The sequence below is a fragment of the Symphodus melops genome (genome assembly GCF_947650265.1).
Source record: "Symphodus melops genome assembly, chromosome: 1".
Classification (NCBI taxonomy): domain Eukaryota; kingdom Metazoa; phylum Chordata; class Actinopteri; order Labriformes; family Labridae; genus Symphodus; species Symphodus melops.
The window spans coordinates 9,612,279-9,635,579 of NC_136691.1; the positions used below are offsets into that span (position 1 = coordinate 9,612,279).

At 39.6% G+C, this 23,301-nt stretch overlaps 1 protein-coding gene across 2 annotated transcripts in view; it reads left to right on the plus strand.

Annotated features, from left to right (window-relative positions):
• Positions 1-283: 283 nt before the first annotated feature.
• The window catches only part of grm1a (glutamate receptor, metabotropic 1a), a 35,857-nt gene continuing 12,839 nt past the window's right edge, over positions 284-23,301 (plus strand). The window contains exons 1-5 of one of the 2 annotated variants that reach the window (XM_079341208.1): positions 284-424; positions 1,189-2,038; positions 5,789-6,038; positions 21,159-21,394; positions 22,709-22,955. In XM_079341208.1, coding sequence (XP_079197334.1) covers positions 1,309-2,038; positions 5,789-6,038; positions 21,159-21,394; positions 22,709-22,955 — 1,463 coding nt within the window. In that variant the 5' untranslated portion in view covers positions 284-424; positions 1,189-1,308. The remainder of the gene's footprint in view (positions 425-1,188; positions 2,039-5,788; positions 6,039-21,158; positions 21,395-22,708; positions 22,956-23,301) is intronic. The other variant, XM_079341207.1, reaches the window with a different exon arrangement.

Below are 23,301 nucleotides of genomic sequence, written 5' to 3' on the forward strand. Positions count from 1 at the left end.
TCACTTATCACTCGTGTATCGTAAAAACAGGCCTTCACATTTTAAAGTTACTAAAATAGTATATCGTGCATGAAATAACTGCATGTGCATTGCTGTGTTTATTGAATTCATGTAAAAAATGACATTTCTATAGACTGAGTTCGCTTTCATTTTAACTTATGAACAAAATGCAGGTCTTCCATTTTTATTAGGCGGACATAATTTAAGGCTTTAGATGATAAAATCTGTATCGAAGGCGGAATGGGGGTCTACATGTTCACGTTTATGAGAGAGAGAGAGAGAGAGAGAGAGAGAGAGAGAGAGAGAGGGAGAGAGAGAGAGAGAGAGAGAGAGAGAGAGAGAGAGAGAGAGAGAGACGATTCAGCCTAAGGACCACGCGCCACAGAAGACGGACGAAGGCACGCGACATGTCTCAAGGATTCAGGTAAGTTTGATGCATTGTACATAATTTCCGACCCTATCGTGTTTGATGTGAAAAAGACAATGACAAAATAATCAAGGTAACGCAGGCTACTGAGAAACACCATTCATGTCATTGTTACAGATACTAGTTCAGTTTGTGGATCTATCCATGAATTGTTACGGTTATAATTATTATCAAACCATGGACTCTCTGTTGCATGACGGATAAGCACGCTATTGGGTGAGTCTAAAACATACGCACCTTCGTGTATAATCTGTATGTATAATTCCTATAGATGTCGTTAAGGGAAGGATTGTAGTTTCTCGGTTTCATTGCAAATGGTGAACAATGTGTGTGAGAAGGTAAGAAGTGAAGGAAACATTCCCTGACACGTCCTTGTAACGTGTTTGGAAAGCGCGCTGTCCACGGTGCTGAAATCTGCTTTCTCAATGGAAAACGAGCTCAGTGCATCCCGCCTCTTTAAGATTTCATTTGAAATGTACAACATTTTGCTGTGGAGATTGTGGTTGCTCCAGAGATACCTAATCCCATAAAAATCCCATTTGGAGAACCACAAAAGCCCGCGGTCAGGAAGGGTGCGTTAAGTGCCTTGCTCAAAGGCACTTCAGTGAAAAGGGCGCTATACTGTTGCCTGCTTTAGGAAAGTACAACAGGACGTGTATGCAAATGAGCATGCGTGCAAAGTCAACTCTTCCTATATAAACCCAGAGCACATCTGCTCTTGTTTCTTACTTGTCTAAGCAGTTTGTGTCATTCTTCTGCAGGTGCACGCGGAACTGCCCCGGGTCTCGTGCTCGCAAATCATGGTCGCTGGGATAATCGTGGATGTATCGACAGACAGCAGCTAGTATGCCTATGCCTGCGCTGTTGGCACGGCTCACGCGATGTGGCACACCATGGCACGCTTAAAGATGGGTCTCTTCGCAATCCTGTTTCTCCCCACATTATTCTTCCGCGTCCTCGTGTTTTCCCACAGCAGCGCCATATACGAGAGGGCGGCGGTCCCTCGCGCAGTGTCCCGCTCCGTGGCCCGCATGGACGGAGACGTAATCATCGGCGCCCTATTCTCCGTGCACCACCAGCCATCTGCGGAGAAGGTGGCAGAGCGGAAGTGCGGGGATGTCCGCGAACAGTATGGCATCCAGAGAGTGGAGGCCATGTTCCACACCTTGGACCGGATCAACGCGGATCCGAACCTGTTGCCAAACATCAGCCTGGGTTGTGAAATCCGGGACTCTTGCTGGCACTCATCTGTGGCCTTGGAGCAGAGCATTGAGTTCATCCGGGACTCCCTCATCTCCATTAGGGATGATAAGGATGGGTCCAAATGGTGCATTGACGGGACCCCATCCCACCAGCCTCCACCCTCCAAGAAGCCCATCGCTGGAGTGATTGGACCCGGATCCAGCTCTGTGGCCATCCAGGTGCAGAACCTCCTGCAGCTCTTCAACATCCCTCAGATCGCATACTCTGCCACCAGTATCGACCTCAGCGACAAGACTCTGTTCAAATACTTCCTGAGGGTGGTGCCCTCTGACACCCTGCAGGCCCGGGCCATGCTGGACATCGTCAAGCTCCACAACTGGACCTATGTGTCTGCGGTGCACACTGAGGGTGAGACCCTGACCTAAATATTTGGAACATCATCATCATCATATGCAACAGCCATGTTGTCACTTTATCATCCTTCATTGTGCTGTTTTTGATCATCCAAGACATACTGTCAATATAAACAACATTGAGTTCTGAGTTGGGGAGACGGCCACTATTTTTAGAGATAAGTTAGTCTTTGAATTTTTATTTAAAAATGGCCTCTTATGGATAGACTTAGAGGTTGTTTTTTTAGGTTGTTTTGTGCAACCTTGAAAGTTGAAACATAAGACGGGAAAAAAAAAGTGCATTAACCAACCACATGAAGGTTTCAGTACCTAAATCCTCAAACAATCCCAATGAAAGATATCCAAGCAGGCAGACTTGATTTCAAAGAACAGCCCTCAAGACGTCTCTTTGACTCTTTAAATGTGTGCAGCATGTCGTAGCATAATAAATCTCCTTTAAGATTTAAAACAGTCTGGAGTTCAGTTGTAGTGTATGTGGACATTACTGAAAGTATCCTCCCACACATGCTAAACATCATGCTGCTGGTGTGTGTGCAACATTGTTACTGCAAGAGCAGGTTGTGATTTTTCTCTTTTGTTTCTATGAAATATGTGCTGATATTTTTTCCTTCTTCTTGGTGCCTTTTGTACAATATATTTGTGCACAGTGTTTTCCATATCATACTTTAAACTTGTGGACATGTTGCCATGTCACAACAGTTGGAGTGGATTTTATTGGGACTGTATTCAATTTATCAACACATAATGCAACATTAATTTGAAGTTGGATTGAAATCATTAAATTTCTTTTACAATGATTTACAAACAACACTTTTCAGTCCTCAACTCATTCCTTAACTCCCTAAATATCTGGTGAGACATATTGCCTTCAGGTTAACTTGTGCATCCAACAAATATCTGCTCTCTGGGCTGTTCTGGTTTCTGAATCAAAAGCTGAAAAACACTACACTGTAAAAGTGTTTTAATCGTTGTAACGCAGCAAAATGTGGAAACATCCAGCCACTGTACGTGGAAGTGCTTGGCTACACCACCACCTCTGAGGACCTGTGGACTCTTGGGGAGTGTAAAACATCTTTGGAAAGTCTATTATCGTCAGGTGCATGAGCGAGGCTGGTAGATGAAGAGAGGGAGTTTGGGAGCTGTAGTACCTGGAGGCATAACTAGGTGGCGTCAGCTGTCTGACCTTCAATAAACCTGCAGGAGGATCCTCTGGGAGTCGAGTCATAATTTAAGAGTAATGAAAGACCAATTAGGGGTAGGATGGATGGATTTGATTGCAAGCAACATTATCCACCCAAAAAGCAACAGTGAGTGATATAAGTAGGGTACTTTTTGAAAATTGTTTAAGTATAACATTTTAAGATTTAGTTGAAAGTAAATTGTGCCGTTTTCTTTCTATATACAAATTCTTTCTGTAGGTGCAGATTTAAAAAAAAAAAAAAAAAAAAAAAAAAAAAAAAAAGTTTAAAACTCACTTCCCAGCACATTTTTTCTAAAAGAATCACATACATAGCTCCTTGTTCTTAAATTCCTGATGTCTCTGAAATATTGGTCATATATGGCTTGGTGGACAGTTTTCTCCCTTCCACCACCTCAAGCAAGTTATAAATGCAGCCTGTTCCCGTAGCAACAGCTAAGGCTGTGAAAATGCATAAATTACCTGTTTTGAATATCATCAGTCTGCTAGAAACACTCAAAGCAATGTTTTTCTGTGGTCATTGTCAAACGGGCTGTTAACTAATGCACCACCACCCACCTGTCTGCAGCCTGGATGGAAAGAGTGAAATAATTGGAGAATATTATTTCCATTTAGCGGTTGGAGAATGAAATGAGGCAAATGAAAAAAATAAATAAAAAGACTATTGAAAAAGCAACACATGGGTCCACCGTGTGCCTTAATAAATGCGAGGAACTGCATTACTGTGATGCTTATTTCAGCTGTGCTCACGCAAAAGAAACGCACAGCACATACGGAGTGTATTTTCTTGTAGCCCCGGGGAATGCACAACAGGCTATATAGAGAGGCAGAAACCCCTTCCATAAAATTGAGTGGCAAAACAGGGGGCCACATAATAAGGAAACTATTTGCTTACAGCGCGGTCAAGATGGGACTTTTTTTTGTTGCATCAGGCAGAATGTAAGCTTTTTTTCGAATTCATGGGCGCAGTTTTTTTGTAGGTTTTTTCTATCTGGCCATTTTGCTCTGATGCTACACTTACAGTAGGGTGATTAGAAATGCTGGGAATAAGCTACCGCCATGTTACAGGTTGAGAGTCTATAAATAAAGGAAATACAACATTTCAACCAAATAAAAGGGAGGGGGTTGCGATAATTGTAAGTAAAACAAGACATATTTTAAGTTAATAAATATTATTAGTAAGCCACAAATAAACATTTACATTTAAATATACCTGCCTTCTAATCAAAAATAAGGTATCTGAAATCTAACTTTTTCAGGAGTTATATAGTATTCGATAATAATAACTTTTGAATAGTAAAGTTAGCTAGAAATTGGTTTAATGCCCACTTAGCTGTTAGATGTGCTAATTAGTCTACGCTAATTAGTTTACGTTGTTTTTAGTTGAGATATGGCTTCGTGATTATTTAATTCCTTATCCACTTTCTTTTGACTTGCTGATTTATTGAAAATTGAAGAGATTAATGTTTTTCAGACTCACTTTATTGCTTTGTCTTCAACCTTTGAATGCAGGAGTGACAAACCAATGCACTGAAATGTTGTTGCACATCTTTGCAACGACATTAAAGGATTGCACTCTATTCGAAAGAGAGCGGCCATCATGTAAATTTGGTAGATTAAAATAGTTGAACCAATACAAAGGAATATAACTGCTGTCTGAAGCCTGTCAGTTACAGCATGTGACAGGCCCCTGACCAATCCATATGAGGCCATCAGGGACCTTAGCAAAGGCAATTTAACAACAAATGTTTCAGATATGTACGGCGAGATGCTGCTCACTTCCCTTTGACATGCACAAACGCACATACACACACGCACGCACATATGCAAAGACACATACACGTGCACACACACACACACACACACACACACACACACACACACACACACACACACACACACACACAAGTTCAAGCATGCACAAATGATTGGATTGTCTGTGTAATCCAGCTCTCATGCTAAAGAGCCCTGGGCTTTACCAACAATCCTGATCGTGACACATTAGTCAAGCCGCTGCAGTCTGAATGGAAATAGAAGATTTAAACTCAAACAGCTTTGCAAAGGCGTTTGATTGGGTTGGTACATGTGCAGTTAAAACAATGACAGCTATCTTCTTCAACCCCCTTTTGACTTTGATTGCAATCAATAGCCAGGAAACCGTCTTCTGCAACACTCATTATCAGAGGATCAGCTCGGTCTTTACTTGAAGCACTGAGCTTGTGCTGTGGGCTTTAAGCAAATCATTGATTTTGCAAAAGAGACATGATTATACATGACAGTTTTTTTTTTTGGATGACAGTAATTAGACTCCTACTTTAAACATTTGTGTAAGTAACAAGGCATGTAAACATTGACTGTCACCTCAATCAAAGAGTAGCTCTTTATTTTGAGTATCTAATTAGGGAAACTACCTCAGATAACAATTTATCCATATCCAGAAAGTCTTATTTTTCATAACCTGGCTTTATTCATACATTTCAAATGGAAACAATAATTTTTTTCCCAGGCATCGTCTTACTTTTTTAACAAGTTCTTTATCACTTTTAGGAAACTACGGTGAGAGTGGCATGGAGGCTTTCAAAGAGCTGGCCTCTCAGGAAGGTTTATGCATCGCCCACTCGGACAAAATCTACAGCAATGCGGGAGAGAAGCACTTTGATCGCCTTTTGAGGAAACTCCGGGAACGTCTCCCAAAAGCTCGAGTTGTGGTGTGTTTTTGCGAGGGCATGACCGTCCGAGGTCTCCTGATGGCCATGAGGAGACTGGGGGTGTATGGAGAGTTCCTACTTGTTGGCAGGTATGGATAAATGTGTGTTTGTGTGTGTTTTTGTGGTTTAACCTTTTAATGCACAGTTGAGAGCATCTTCCTTGATGGAAAGTAGGCCTAATGGCTGTAAGGCCAGGAGATGCTGCATTGTCTTTAAGATGTGCATGTCACCAAGGCAACTGAGAAGAAGTAGACAACACCAATAGCAGTGAAAAGGAATGTTCTCCAATGGTGAATAATTGGTATTTCTGTGACAGAGACAAACCCAGAGAGGGAAACAATGCTTGCAGTCCATTTTATCGCATTTTGGGCGATAATGGTTTTGGCAGTAGCGTTATTTTTTTGTATTAAGTCACCAAAGAAAGCAGACACACCTCCATTTGAAAACCTGAACTCCTACTTCCATGTCTTCTCTGCGTTTTTATCTCTTCCCTCAATTTCTCTTCCATTCCTCTCTTCCCCTGTAAGATTATACTGAGTGACAGTGAATGACTGTACCCATAATCTTAGTCTTAAAAAAAAAAAGGGGCGAGAAGTGTCTCCTCACACTTCAACAGCAGCACATTACACCATGAAACAGCCCTCCAGGAACATTCACACTTGTCTGTAAAAAAAACCCCACAGAAACCTTGATGCTACTTTTCAGCTCATTCATGTAAAATTATTTAGAAAACTATTGAGGGGTTTCTGGCAGCAGTCTGTTGCAGGGAGGCTGTCAGCTGTATGTTACATGAGGAAGGAATTAATAAGACAGCGAAGGATGGCCGAGGCTTTGGCGGCATTCGTTCGAGATTTGCAAAACGCTGCACGAGTGTGTCTCAAATCCTGAGCTCATCATCTTCTAACAGGAAGATCTAAGAGAAAATGCAACACGGAAACGTCCATCTTTACTGCATGTTTGCAAATATAACATTGTTCAGGTTTTGCCTCATAGTTCCCAGAATGTTCAAATACATTGACCTCTACTGACCTCTCTTTCGACTGTGGCCATTTTTTGTTGTTCATTGGAGAATTCCACAAATTTCATGATTGCTTCGAGGATTATCCTTTCTTCTCGTGTAAAACACACACACCAATTTTCTTATAAAACAATAATGTGCAAAGACTGACCATCAACAACTGATTTTCAAAGATATGGTGGTTATATTGCATTAGGTAAGGTGGGTCAAAGAATGCCCTCCATAAATGTGTTTGCACAATTGGAAAGGAGCTTTACCAGATTTTCGCCACTGCTGTTCAAGAAAAGCTGTTTTCTGGTGTCAGACTCTTCTGTCGTTGGATGTGAATGATTTTGATTGGATTTACTGTTTACAGTTTCATTCACTTATCTTCACAAATCCCCCAAATTAAGTTTCCAACAAGGAAGCGATCCTTCTTCCAAAAAATTTCCATCACACTAAAACTTAAAAATGCTCATTCCTCTCTGCCACTGAGCTCTATTGACACATGTTTTCCGAATTCATTAACATCGCATTGGTTTTGGCTACACTTCAAAATATCTTGTTGATCGGCTGCAGTATCTATCTAATTGATCGGATTTAGGAGGCCTTGTTGTGTAGATTTAAATTTGGCAGTCAAATGTCTGTCACATACTCACACACATACTGTACGTCAGAAACTCACTGACACCTTTCTGTTTTTCTTGGCATACACAGAGGTCTTTGTTCCTTGTTATCACTATTATTCTTATGAAGCTTTTCCTTTATTCCTGTGACGTCTCCCAGGGGAGGAATAGAGACATCAAGTGCTGCTCTTACCAGCCTCTGTTTATGTTATACGTGTTGTGTTCAGTGCAGACGTGCATTTTTAAGTTCCTGGCAGGGGAAGGCTTTCCAGATGCAGAATCTTCCTTTTAAATTATCCATTATAATGACACTGGGGTTGCATTCCTCCTCGTATCGCTCCTTTTCTCTTTCCTCTATAAGAGATGGTAAAGTGGCTCTTTTTTTAGCTTTTGTGGAAGGCCCCCATTGGCTGAAGAAGTGCTTCTGGGTCAGAACAAGAGGGAGGGGAAGAGATATAGGGACAGAGTCTGGGCAGATGTAGATGCCAAACCCTGTGTGTGTGTGTGTGTGTGTGTGTGTGTGTGTGTGTGTGTGTGTGTTTCCTTGACATGTAGTGAATGACTGAATGAAGCTTATAGACAAGTACGGGCTGATCAAAGGGAAGCTTGTTTTCACAGTTTATGCTATCATCTTTTAAGCTTCACTCATGAAGTGCTGCAAGGATCTGAGTTTACAAAGACAAACAAAGGGCATCATTCAAATGTCACTGCTCTCTTCTATCCCCAGCTTCTGCAGCTACATGTCCAACATTTCTTTGGGCAAGACACTTAACCACAAGATGCTGCCGCGGTTAATTCAAATTGTTAATTAAAAGGATGATGAGTAAGATCAATAGCTGTATTTTTCTCCAAAACTGTTTGGCAGCGTTTGGTGAAGTCCCTTTTGTAAAGCTGAGGTAATTATGAGATGCAGCTTTGTGCTTTGAAAGTAATAGAAGACATTTTGACAATGTCTTGAAATAGTTTTGTATTCTTTTTAGTTTAGCTGACAACATGGTAAAATTGAAAATAGATGATTACACTTTGGAAAGTGCTTGACAGCTTTTAAATTCATGCCAGGACAGAAAATGTATCATTAAGAAGTTGAATTTGAAACCAAAATAAACAAATCCTCCTTCGCAGACAAACTCCAGTGTTCACAATGTTACATACAAGGAAGTTATTGCTTTGGTGAAGCCAATCCCATGTGTAGTGGACATCATCAACAAAACAGAGGCAGCTAAAAAAGTCAATGAAGAAGTGGCTACACATGAACTACAAGTAGACCCCCTGAGAGTTCTGAATCTGAGGGCTGTTGTTTCAGCCGCTTGGCTAAGCTGCTCTTCAGACGAGGGCCAGGTGAGGCATCAGCCTCGACCCACTTTATCTCTGACCTGCAGGCTCCACTCTGCATCACTTCAACACTTTACTCCCACTCTGCTGAGCTATTGTCAGGCAAATGGACTTTTGTCATTTTTAATGTATGATGTCAATCATGATTTAGCCAATCAGCTGCCTCTACTAAAATGTAGACATGTTACAGTCATATGCCATGCAAGAAAATACTGATATTTGATCAGTTCCTTTATGCTAATTATGTTCTTTATGATTCTTCTAGATAAGAAACCCATTCTGCCAACGAATGGAGTGTATTTGTGTCAGAAATGTTAAAACGGCACACACATCTGAGAATGTTTAAGTTCTGGGTGCTGAACAAAACACGTCCAAAGAGGCCGCACACTAGAAGCCGCTCCAATTAAACTGAATTTAATCATCAGACATGGACAAGTGAATGGACACATATACAACCCCCGAGGTCAGGTCATGTGATACACAACCAGGAACAATTTTCAAATATAATGCTATGCAAAAGAAAGGCCCACACTGTATTAATATCACCACATGTATATTTTAAGAGTCTACGTAATTTAATGACTGGCCTGGGAGCTGATTCTTGAGTGGATAAGAAGAAATCTGGGTTGCAAAAAGCTGTATAGGAGTAGACTTTGGATTTATTGGGTGTGTTTGGAGTCTTGCAGTTCTGTCCACACATTATGGGTAGGGCTAGCTTGCAATTAAAAAAAGACAAATACAGAGACATGAAGAGGTACAGGGTTAGACAGGGAGAGCATGGGCATGATAAACTAGCTGCAATGGATTGGAGTAGATTGTGTTATGTAATAATCACTAAACTAGGACAGGAGGCTTCTCAAAAGAATGAGACATCATTCTTTGTTCACCAAACAAGACTTTGCTAAAATGGACAACAACAACATTGTTCACAACATTTTAAAGTGATACGTCTTGGATGGAGATACACAGCCAATGTTAATCTGTGTATTGTCAAGCCGCTGATTATATTATTGTTTTGCTAACACATTCACCATCACTACTACCCAAATGGATATAAGAAGTGTTTCAGTGATTGCCACTAGTGTTGTGGTAAATTGATACATTTATCAGGTCATGCAGCTTTAACAGATTTGAGCCCAAACTATGAGTCATCTGATCAGGAAATGGTTACTTAATTACATTCATAAAACCTTCTTTTGGAATTTCACTTGCAAAAAATATCAACCTGTCAAAAGCTGGTCCATCAAATGTTGTGTTAGATCACAAAATGGACATGATACATTCATGTGAAAAACTACATGAAACACATTTCATTATCTGAAGAGTGTCACTGAAGTCATAGTCCTCCAAGCAGGCGGCCTGTGTTTGAATCTGACCTAAGGCTTCTCTCCTGCATGTCATTCACCTCTCTCTCTCTCTCTCTCTGATTTCTGACTCTAACTACTGTCCTATTTCTAACGAAGGCTTGAAAAGAAGACAAATAAAAAAATGAAGATTGTTGGCTACTAAAAGCCTAAAAGGAAATGCTTGCGCAACAGAGTTTTATTGACTGTCAGATGTTTGCTCGAAAACCTCAACTTATTAATCTCTATATCCCCAGTTACAAAAGCAAAACAAATATAGAAAAAGGCTTAACTTGCCACATTTGTGTGGGCACACATTCATTGTTTTTTCTTGATCTGTTGATAATGATCTAGTTATCAAGAAAACAAGCTATGTTATGAGCAAAATAATATAAAAATGTCCTGGGAAAACAAAGTAAATAAAAACGGATGGATGAAAGTTCTCTCAGAGCTCCCTTAGTCATCAGACTCAAAAAGCCCCCGCTTGTATTGGATGTGAAGATGACATTCAAATTCAAGGCTTGTAAGTTCTGTAAAGAAATATCAGAATCATCTTTGATCAAAATTGTGTTTATAGCAGTTTGTGTGACAAATTGACCCGGGCAAAAAGAATGACATGAACATTTTCTACTCAGGTTGCTCAGGACGATTGTTTCACTTTACCTTCAGAGGAGTCCTTTTCTCTTTTGGAATGCAGCCCATTGACTGCTGGAGGGAAGCGATTTTCACTTCACTGGGAGACAAGAAAGTTGTCTGGATTTTTAAAGCATTCATAAAAACAATCGAGAATTCACCAATGTGTGTATGGGGCATTATTCTCTTGTAAGAAAGGGACATAATATGGGTAGTGAGTGTTGCATAGAGTGCACTTGATGCTGTAAAATGGCCTGAGATTTCATGCCTTTTATTTGCCCCCAGAAGCCCACACAAATAATCACTCTGGCTTTAGTTATTGTTATAAAATCACCAACAGCATGTTTTTAAGTACTGATCAGTGCTTAGTGCTAAAGCAGTTGTGCTATTTATAGATTGCATCTGTCTAGATTTTTAACCATATTGCACCAGAACTATATTGCATTTAGTAAGAAATGGACATAAGAATCTGGGCTCCACATTTTAGCCAACTGATTGTACTTTTCTTGAAGATTGCTTGTAAAACCATAAAATGTGTGTTATACAGTGGGTACAGACAGTATTCAGACCCCTTTAAATTTTTCACTCTTAGTTTCATTGAAGCCGTTTACTAAAATCAAAAAAGTTCATTTTATTTCTCATTAAAGTACACTCAGCAGCCCATCTGGACAGAAAAAAACCCAGAAATGTAGAAATGTTTGCTAATTTATTACAAAATAAAAACTGAAATATCACATGGTCAGTGTTTCTGACCTAATGAAAAAGATCCCAAAGTTTGAAATCATGCAAAACTTGTTTATAAAATCAATGCAATTGGAAATAGTAGGATTTGGGTTTCTGTCAGAAACTCTTTGCAGATTTCTTTCAGATTTCAAGGCCAATACAAAAAAAACAACAACAAAAAAAACAAAGACAACTGGCACAAGCTCTGTTCGACAGAATTGAAAGAGCAGAGAAAAAAGGGTTGATTCATGAACGGTTTTTCAGGGTTTGATGTGCTAGAATATGTGTAAGAGCTGGTAGAATCCATGAAAATATAATATGTCAGTGTGTGTTTTTAAGGTTTCCTCGAGGCACTCATCATTTAACCGTCTTGCTTGTTAAGCTGAGTATTACAGTACATTTTTAAAACCTGACTAAATTTCCACCTACTCAGTCATATCAAGAAACAGCCATGAAATCATTTGAGCTGCTTTATAAAACAAGATACACATCTACTTTACTGTCTTTTGTTGGTGTTTCCAGGCACTGGCAGGCTTTCTGAATGGCACATGGAGTGAACCCACCTACCCATTTGCCGGTCTGCTTGCTCTCATTGCAATTAGCTCCATTCGCCCTCTCTCTCCTTCTAATGCTGCTTGAATGCTGTTATTACTAAACATCATTTGCATAAGCTGCTTTTCCACACGTAACACTCAATTCCCTGTCCCTGTCTTACACGCACGCTTGGTACTTGTTCTTTTCTTGATTCTGATTTTCTCATATCATTCATGACAAAACGGACTCACAGACAGAAACATGCCTGTTCTGCCTCTGTGTTCCTTGGAACTGGTCACTAAGAGGGCATAACGGTGTCTTTTGAGACTGTGAAGCTGGTATTGTGTCCTATTGGATTCTTGGCAACAAGGCAACTCAGGTTTTGCTCAGAGATAAATAAATAAATAACACATTCAGGGCGTTAGCAAGGGAGAAAAAAAGAGAGGACTTGTAGCGCAACACATTTAGCTTTCTGTTTCCTGTCATTTCTATAGCTTTCATCTTCTCCCATCACTGGAAGGGGAGTGCAGAGGATGTGGAATTCTGCATATTGACTTCTTGTTGCAAGTAATTTTGCAAATTGCAGGGCATGAGTGAAAAGATAGTTCATCTCTGGCAACACAGTAAAAATAAAGGGTATCCTTCTCATTCAGGCCTGCAGATGTACAAATGTTGATAGCTGAGTTTGATTGATACTCCGTATTATCAGTTCTCATAAGATCAAGGAGGACATTTAGGGCTGCTGACACGATCTCAACTGAGTTGCTTGGTATAAATGATAGTTTCAGGATTTATTCAAAAGTTTAAATACTACAGTAAATCAAGTCAATTAACTGACAATCTACAATCCTCCTCTTCCCTTTTCCTCAGGGTTACCTTCAGATATTTGAGACACGACTCCCACATTTAACAATCTGCTTCTCTCTTCTTCTTTTTTCCAACACAAGAGAGGAATTTCAGGTGGCAGAGAAAGAATGTTTGGAAGGTGCTGGAAGGATGAGCTGGGATTGTTTTGCATGATTCTGCCCTCTTTTTTAAGTTCGGTAAGAGCTTACTGGGGCACGTCATGCAGGATTCAAACTTGATGGAATTGTTCTCAGCAGGGCAGGATTTACTGTACTCTTGAAAAAAAGGCTTGTGTGCTGATTCTATTGCCGTCGCCATGGAGATTTTGTTTGGGCCCATGGCAGGGTTGGTGCGATTGTCTCAATGCAGATCTGTCACTCAGTCTGTCAGCAGGGCTCCAAACAACAATAGTCTCTTCTAGGGTAAATATGGCTGACATCTGAAAAATTCAACCCAGCAAAACAAAGATTGTAATTATAAGATAGGCACACAGTGTCTGTGTTCATCCAGTAATGGAGGATGTCTTGTACACACATGGCAAGTTTATTCAAGTTGGGTCAGCATTCATGATTGCAGCTGTTTGTGTTCCAGCGAGCACAGGGAGCACAATGAGCTACATTTGAATATTTATAACACGCCTCTGATGTTAATTGAAAGCAGCCACACATTGTCAAGGACATCTCTCTCCTTTTCCAATTGATGCCTTGTGTTCCCTCGTGCAAGGGGATGGCTGAATGACATCGGAGTGATCAAAAATAGCACGCAGGCTTTGCATCTGGACATAGCTGTTACATGGTGTTTAACAGATGCTGAAATGCTTTCTTGTACAGAAAGCTAGCATACTAGCTGTATGGATATGACATAAATAGAGAGGAAATACAGAAGATGGGCAGAAAGACATTTGAACCACAGACACACAAAAAACATATCGTGGTACATGGTACAATTCTGCTGAAATTAGAACAAGAACAATAAATGATTAAAAAAAAAACAATTATTTGGAAAAAATAGAGTTGAACGTTTTGCGAATTAAAATTAGGAATGACTAAAATAGATTTAATATGATTTATATCTATTTGGCCTCAGGGCTTGTTCAGAGGGATCAATCACTTGACAAGACGTCATCTTGTTTGTTTTACTTATTTAATTCAAATAATTGATTTTGTGAACATCCAACTTCAGCTGGCGACAGCCACATACCAATGACCAGAGGCACTGCACAAAAAGAATTCTGCCAGCTCACACAAAAGAACTGCATTGATTGTATAGAGCTACATGCTCTTTGTCAGGTAAATATACAGATACTATACAGTACAGTAATTTATAAGTTTTGCGGGTTTCGTCAAAATTACATTTGATTTTAATGTGGGAATAAAATCTGTTTTTTTTTTTTTCATGTGCAAGTATGCTTGACAGAGACCTTCTACTGTAGGGAAAGATATTCCATAAATCAATTTAATAGAGATTTAAAGTATTCTAGAGACATAACTATTTGATTGGATGCTTTGAAAACAACATGTTTATCACTTTTAAAATTAAAGTTTGAAACTGATGAACAGAACAGTTTTTTCCATGATAAGCATCCAAATGTCAGGAAATGTAAGTGTGGAAGCATTTGTCTTTTAGTGCAGCAGGGTTGACCAGCCACCAGCCCCAATCACACACTATACACTAAGTTGACCAGCTGACACTTAGATCTTGTCATCCGTCACTCACTTTCACTGCTGATATTGAGTTCAAAGACTTTGCCATGGGGTTCAGTAGTGAACTGGCGTCCCTTGACAGTTAAAAGCAAAGAGGTTTTTCTCCCGGCAGTGCTTCCTGTCGATGTAGAAGAGACTGATCTCCCAACTAAAACTGGGGCATGATGAATAAGTAAAAAGCAGCTTGGATGGGCTTTTAAAGTCTCCCTGGCTCACTCGGGGTCCTGTGTGTCACCTCAGGAAAGCCCTGCTGCTGCCGCCATTGAGCTAACAAGCCTCCCATCCTTCTTTTAAACTAACAGAATAAGGGGCATGGAGAAGAATGGGAAAGTAAGGATTGAGAGATGAAGGCAGAAAGTTTTGGAGATGGAGCATTAGTTTTTAGCTGAGGAGAGAAGCTCCTGTTTAAACAGTTCTTATATACTGCCAGAGTAGTTTCAAATTAATTGATTTTTTTTAATGTAGTGTCATGGAGATAAATGTAGAACTGGAAAAATTACCTCTGAGAGTTCCTGTCATTTAAAGTTAGAGGTAGCAGTAGTGGAACATAGCATGAAACGTTTATAAAAACAATATACGTATGGTATATATTTCACATAATTTGTGAGGAAATTGATGGATTGCCACTTCACTATATTGTCTTATATTTGAATGCACTGTTATAAACCAAACAACCCAACAGAATGAAGTAAGAAATGCTGTCACCTGAGGAAGAAGTAAGGATTCCTGATGAATTATAGCAAGACTACAGCACATTTAGCTTTGACTTAACACATAAAAATAAGCCAATGGTTTTACTTTTATGTCAAAACATTTAAAACGCTGTTGTAATGTTTAACTGCTATGTTAACAGCTTAATGATATATCAACAACTTACCTGATTTTGACGTCAGCATTCACATCTTCCCTGCTAAAATCAGCATTTGATAATCAGCAAACTTAACAATATGATTGAAGAGTCAAAAATTCATAGGTCACATGTCTCTGGCCTGTACAATGTAAAGACATCATTACTAATGAGTTAGGCTAAGCTAAAAAAAATAAATAAAAATAAAATAAATAATAATAATTGCACTGTGGTTCATTTACTGCTCCGTGTTCCTTTGAATTGTCCCCGTTTGAATATAATTCCAAGCTAACATTATAATTGATCAAAAATGAAACCTACCCTAACCCCATAACCCTATCGATGGTGATGTTAGCTAGAAAGCTGTTAAAAGCTAGCATTTACTGTTGTAGGAGCTAATAGGTTACAAATATGTTATCTCATCTTTATTTGGTGCTTTGAAGCTGTAGCCTAATGCTAGCTGGCAGTCAATTATTTGCCAACATTATCATTTGGTAAACACTGTATACTTAGAGTAGTCAATTGCTGTCTAACAGGAAAGAAATATTATGTTTTATTTTGAAATATAATAATAATAATAATTTACACTTTATTAATCCCACGAGGGGAAATTCGGTTTACACTCTGTCTAACACACACATAGGCCGAGATACACACTCATGCACAAACAGGCTTCTAGTGACATGCATTAATGGAGAGGTCTCAGAGTGAGGGGGCTGCCCACAGCGAGCGCTCCAGAACAGTTTTGGGGTTCGGTGCCTTGCTCAGGGGCACCTCGGCAGTGCTCAGGAAATGGACTGGCACCTCTCCAGTTACCAGACCAGTCTCCGGACTTGGTCCGTGCCGGGACTTGAACCGGCGATCCTCCGGTTCCCAACCCAAGTCCCTACAGACTGAGCTACTGCCGCCCCCATATATAAATATGCCCAAATATATCCTGAAAGGAAACATAGAACAATTTTCTCAATATTAGATTTTGCTAACTGCTTGGATTAACCAAAATACTACTCTAACACGTGTGTTTATCGTTAATGGCGGTCTGACAAATGGTTGGTGGTGGCCCATACTTTCCAAAAGGGGAACAGGCTATAAAGCTACTTGAGTAAGGTTTTGTAGTTCTTTTTTTTAAGTGTCGGTGATACTACTTTTACTTTTACCGAGGCCAATCTGTAATACGAGTACAGTATAACTAAGCAAAAAACAGACAGACAGAAAAAGAAAGAAAGAAAGAAAGAATAGCTAACACCGGGAGTAAATGAAGTCACTATGTGTTTTACATTATAACCACAGACTTAGAGAATGATTTTACTTTTAAAAAGTTATGTAATTCTCTCATTGGAAGGATTGACATTTTCTTAGACTGATTAAAAGTTTTTCCATTAACTACCTGAACTTTGATTTTAACACTAGAGAGCAATTAGGAAACTCTTGACTTCCCTATCCTCCCCTTTCTCTTTTTAAAGTAACTCTTCCCACTCGTCCTCCAGGGGAAATGGCGCATGTGATTAAATCTCTGCCCTGCCAATTAATTCATGGCTTCATAAATATACAAATGTGCTATCAAACTGGAACTGGATCGTCTGGGGGAGTCGGGGGAGCTCTCTGTCTACTTGCTGTTGTATACTGCTCTATAAATTATCCAGCTGTTGGCATGCTGTGCCGCTCTAAACAATCAAATAATTAAGTTTCAGTGAATCTTTCAAATACACACAGATCATTATTAAGCACATGACATCAGAGAATCAGCATGCAGCGGATTTTACTAGCAGAGACACAAACTGGATTACGTGATTCATTAGAGCATTTAGAAAGATGAGGATGAAGAAAAAAGCGTTTCTTTATTCTCATACAGTCATGGAAAGCCTTGTTAGTCTCAATGTGAAAACCTGTAAATTCTACCCTGTAAGAAAAACACATCTATCCGTCACATCATGTGAAGCTAGTTAGCTTTGTCTATTACCTGCTGCATTGAATCATCACAGACAAGTTGTGACCATGGTATTATGTGGCCAATATCTTAGTACCACCAATGCAAAACGTACATACCTGGACAGTGTTGACTCTTTAATCTGCTTAAACAGGTGTTCGTCTGGTCAAACAGGAAGGTTATGCAATGTGAACCTCTAAATAAATGCAGTGTAAATCTGGGAACATTTAGGTGACGTTTCATCAGATTTTGTCCCATTAGGCGTCTCTCTGATGGCCTTAGAGTTTTGATGAGCTGTTTGGAGTTGAGCCAGACAGCTTTGAGATCTTGAGAGAGTATTGCAACACAAGAGGATGTCACTCTACTTCTTTACAAACCTCACTGTGAAATAAACAGCCAAGGATATCTTCAATGCCTTGTGCATTATTCATTCATAGTGTTGCAAAACCCTTCTTCCCTTTTCTGTGCATCTAAAAGCCCATCTGTTTTTTACTGTTGTATTGGAGGAAATACAGCAAACACTGAGTTGAGATGAACTCACCATTATACATGCAGTTACTCTGTTAAGTTTCTTATAAACACTTTTAAAGGCAAACTAAAACAACTTTTAAGTTGTGAGTGCGTTTTTGTGGCCTCCCATAAAAAAAATGCACTAAACAAGAAGGGGAGGGACAGAGACAGTATTCACTTGGAGTGAATGAGGGAAATGTGACCAGAACCAATCAAATTCACGTGTTTCACTTCAAACTGAATTAGGAGTATGAAAAGGATGCCACTGTTAAAATGTTGTCTTTAAAAATAAAATACAGCAGTACAGCAAACATTTTCAGATAAATAACAGGCAGGCATCATCACCTGAAGAAAAAGACATAAGTTATGTAAAGCATGCTTATATGTCCAGTAACTAACAGCATTTGATGCAGACAGTAGTAGCAGCAGCACAGTGTATAGTATAAGGACATCTACTGGTGCAATACAACACACACCAAATGTAAGAACATTGTCACCACATTTTCCAAAAAATACTTAAGACGAAGCACGTTTTTTCACCTGCCAGAATTATTTGAATTTTACCTTCTTATCGAAGGTCAACAAATCTGAACATTTATAACAAATCTGTTATTTTTCCCTTCTTTGTTTCAACCAACTGGCCAAAAACAGACCCTGCTGGCTCTGGTTATTGCTAACAAAGAGACAATTCAAAGTTAAATAAGAAGCCAAAATGGCCTGAACAGAGTTAAAGCACCAAAACTACTGAGTTAAGACTTTTCACATTTTCTTTTCATATATTAATCCGTATTTGCTCTTGATGCCTTTATCAACTGAATAATTGGTGATTTAAGTTGTAGTGGTATGCAACAGTTGAACCTGAGGTCGCGTGATCAAGGTGAGACATTTCTGCCTTTATTCCCATTGTAGTAACAACAGTCAATAAAGACAACCTTAAAATTATAAACTTAATTTGGTACATGATAAGCTGTTGCAACATTTGCCTACACAGATAGATTCTTAGTGAAGACTTTCTCTGTGCTATAGGGAAATCAAAAGGCATGGAAGGAATGATACGTGCAATGTCAGTTTTCACATTTTAACCTTTATTTGACAGGACAGCTGAAGAGAGACAGGAAACGTTGGGAGGAGAGAGTGGGGGATGACAGGCAGCAAAGGGCCAATGTCAGAATTGTAGTTCAGGCTATTTAATGGGGTGCATGACATAACTGGTAGACTATCCATATCCGGTATGCCATTAGGCAGCCCCAATCCCATTTTCCATTAGATATTTGATCACTGGTTTGGAGTCAAGAGGATCACATAGAATCATGTCAGGGTCAGATGGAGAAACTTGAACAACCACTGCAATACTTGGACTCTGTTTCCAGGATGAATTTATGTTGTATTTCCCCGCGCCAAATTTTTGTAAGGACCTGTGTCTTTACCTTAAAAACATACTACTTCAGTCCCATCGGTTGTAGAGTTTCCTTGAAACATTCCCATGAATTTGGTGAAATGTCTGCTTTGCCATGACTGACAGTAATTGTGGACGTAAAGGTCAGAAACTTTGCCCTGCACACATGAGAAAATGAAGACAAACGTCGTCATCCATCTCCCAGAACATCCCATGTGTGCAAGATAATTGGTTCCTTGGTGAGTCATACCTAATTGGTGTGTAGCTGTCAATAGCCCAGGTATTTCAAGGCAGTAGCCCAGAGCAGAGATTAAAGATAGAACGCCTGTGAGTAAAAATAAAGCTGTGATCCCTCACTGGCTGGGAATTTGTGGAAAAAGCAAGGCTCAGATTGGAGCTATTTTTCAGTCAATTTGTCACCTTCACTTGTTTGATCAATTTCTGTTGAGGACAAATGAGAAGCTTTGCATCCAGATATGCTTGCTAAAGTAGTAAAGCTGCCAAATTGGGTTAAACAATTTAACAAACAGTGAAGCTGAAGGGATTGTGTAAAGCTTGCAGTTATTGTTTAGACACTGTTGTAGAGATTTCCATCCTCCTATATTGGGGATGGCTGTAGGAACTTGAGATAAGCCTCCAACCAGAGGTGCCACTCTAACATTTTGAAATAGTACAGGATTTTGTCTATGGAACTCAGACACTGGCTTTAAAATCAAGTAAAATGACATCAAATTTGCTGCTTTTCAGTGGAACCTTTTATTCAAATTCTACCTGAACCAGACAACACTTTTGTGCCAGACAATTAAACAATCTAAAATTTCTCTTCATATAGTGCCAAGTCATCGCAAAGTTATGTGAAAATCTTGCAAAAAGGCAGGTAGAGACCATTCTCTTTGTTGGACTATTAATAGTTAGCCAACATATATCCACTATAAGCAAGGCACGACCTTAGTAACATTGGTGAGATAAAACTTCCTTACAACAGGCAGAAAGTCTGGCGCAGTGTCAGTCTCATTGGTGGACAACCATCTACCCTGACGAGACACTGAAAAAAGTAAAATGGATAGATGGATATTTGTTGTCAAGAGGGACCCAAAACAATACCATTTGTTGAATGTCAACACCACTCTCTCTTCGCCATATTTCAAGTCTCTCTTCAGCTGTGCTTTCAATAAAGACAAACAACTCCAATAAGGGATGTCAGTACAGTTCATAAGATTGCAATGTTTAGCCAATTTATGATGGTCTTAAGTTCACTATGAGTCCAGTTGGTCATCGGTAGAAGATATTGCATGAGTTTGTGTAAAAGCAGTGCTATGCAATCACTATACAAAAAAGTTAATAACTAAAGTGCATTAAAAAAGGCAAGGAAGTGTTGTACTGAGAATGGTAGTTTTGGTTGCTTAACCAATATGCACTAAGAGGTTGACAGTTCGGGATCAAATCAAAGTTCAAGAAGCTGGTGTTAAATATTTATTCTCCTCAAAAGGTCACGTCAGCGTGAAAGAGATATGGAGTCTATTCTTCAAAATTTATATTATATGGATCTCCATTGGTTATATTTGGTGAGGTAAAAATTACTGTAGTACTTCCACTTTGAACACGTTTATGTGCATGCCAGTCAGAATCTGCTGCGAGCAGATTCATACAAACAATATGAATGTATCCTCACTGTCTGGAAGTGCCCATCACTCAAAGTTACAAGCATTTATACCTGTTTCATAATCTTTGAATGTCTCCCCCGAAGTGGGTGTCACTAAAGCTCCTTCTTCTTCCTCTCTGTCTCCTGCAGTGATGGATGGGCGGACAGATATGAGGTTGTGGAGGGTTTTGAGCAGGAAGCAGAGGGAGGAATCACCATGAAGCTTCAGTCAGAGGTGGTCAAGACCTTCGATGACTACTACCTGAAGCTGCGTCTGGACACCAACAACAGGAACCCTTGGTTCGCTGAGTTCTGGCAGTACCGCTTCCAGTGTCGCCTCTCAGGCCACCCACAGGAGAACAAGAATTACAAAAAAGTCTGCACTGGTAGGTACTCTGGAGAAATGCCTATTTTTTTAAAGGAAGATATTGGAACACTGTTTTATGGTTCCATATTTCTATCATGCTTTCCTCCATTCTGTCATATTACTGTCAATTGACTATAAGGGCTAAATATGACCTGAGGGGGAGTTAGTAAAAACACGTAATTAATAAAAAATGTGTCGTTCTTTGTCTTCCTCTCTGAATACTCTCTCCCTTTGCTCCCAAACAAGGTGATCATGGGAAATTTTGTTCTTTGCAAAATTACTTACAACAAATCAAAATTAAAAAAGTCATTAAATGAACAAAGCAATCATAACCACATTCAACTTCATTGCTAGAAATTCTGTTAATTAAATGATAAGTAAAATCAATAGGTGGCTTGCGATGTCTGTTACTCAGAGCAGTTGAGTCATAGTTTTTTTTTTTTTTTACTTTCTCTGCATCATGTTGTTACATATCTGTTCATTCCAAAGACCTTCAAGGTGGTAAGTTCATTTTTAAAGCCAATATTATGCTGATGACTTTGAACAATATTGCACCTGCACCATGTAAGCATTTGAGTCCTCAAAGACAGGAAGACTTTGATTGATGCTCTCTTTTACACAACACTCACTCATATCCTTGGCACTCTAACGTCTTAAACCTGAGATGTTTTGATGCTGCAAAGCTCAGAGTAAGGATTGCATCACTCAAACTCCAGTATAACTGAGCACTGGCCTTGTTTATGCTGTATGAGGAATACAAAGAAAATGGGCCGTTATTTTTACACAAAAGTGGCAACAAGGAATGTCTCACCCTAAACACAATTCACCCAAACACCTGAAAAACACGATACAAATCACAGTACTACAGTATATATGCATGTTGCCTTCTAAAGATTATTTTTTTAATGCACTTCCTGTGGAGACAGTAGGAAATGTTTAATTTGTCCATGTAAGAACTATCTTCAAACAAGCATACAAAAATTTGAAACATTTGTACTTTTACTTCGAACCTTCCACCCTCCAAACAATGACGTTTGGCTTTGAGAACGTGCTATCTGAAATGGAAAACTTGGCATCTGCAGTCCTGGGATCTTCCCAGACATCTGTTTCCTATTGAGCTTTTGAATATTGTGCTATGATTTCCACATGTGCTTATTTATCTTACTGCAAAATAACTTTCTGTTTTTGCAGTAAACTATCTGTGATTCCGATGTTATGAAGCACTTTAGAATATACCAAATCTTTCTTCTTTGTACCCGAGGTGACAGAAAAGAAAACTGGGAATTTTCTTCAATTTTAAATGATTCCATCCCCTTTCTTTTCCCTCTAACAGGAAATGAGAGTCTGCATGAGAACTATGTACAGGATAGCAAAATGGGCTTTGTCATCAATGCCATCTATGCCATGGCTCATGGCCTTCATGATATGCATACGGAGTTGTGCCCAAGGCAGACGGGACTGTGTGAGGCCATGGACCCTATCGATGGCAGCAAACTGCTGGACTACCTGCTGAAGACGTCCTTCAGAGGAGTCTCAGGGGAAGAGATTTACTTTGATGAAAACGGAGACACCCCAGGAAGGTAAGAGGATGCGGAAGCTTGAAAAAAAAGGAAAGAAAAGGAACTGAATCTATAGATCGACGTGGCTGTTATCTTTTCATATCTCCTGGCTAAAACTGTCCTACTCATTAGCACACATGTGCACCAATGTTAAGCATGAATGGATCTAAATAGTTTGGACTGGAACAGATTCAGTGGATTGTCCACTGTGGCAGCCACCTTCCTTTCACTGCAGTCCAAAAGACAGCGCTTGACAGTGAGACAACACAGCCATGTCATTCCTCCGTCAACTAGAGGTCAGGTGGAGCAAATCCTGGATCAGTATAGAAATGAGGCCACAGTGCACATTGGCATGAGCTCTTGATGT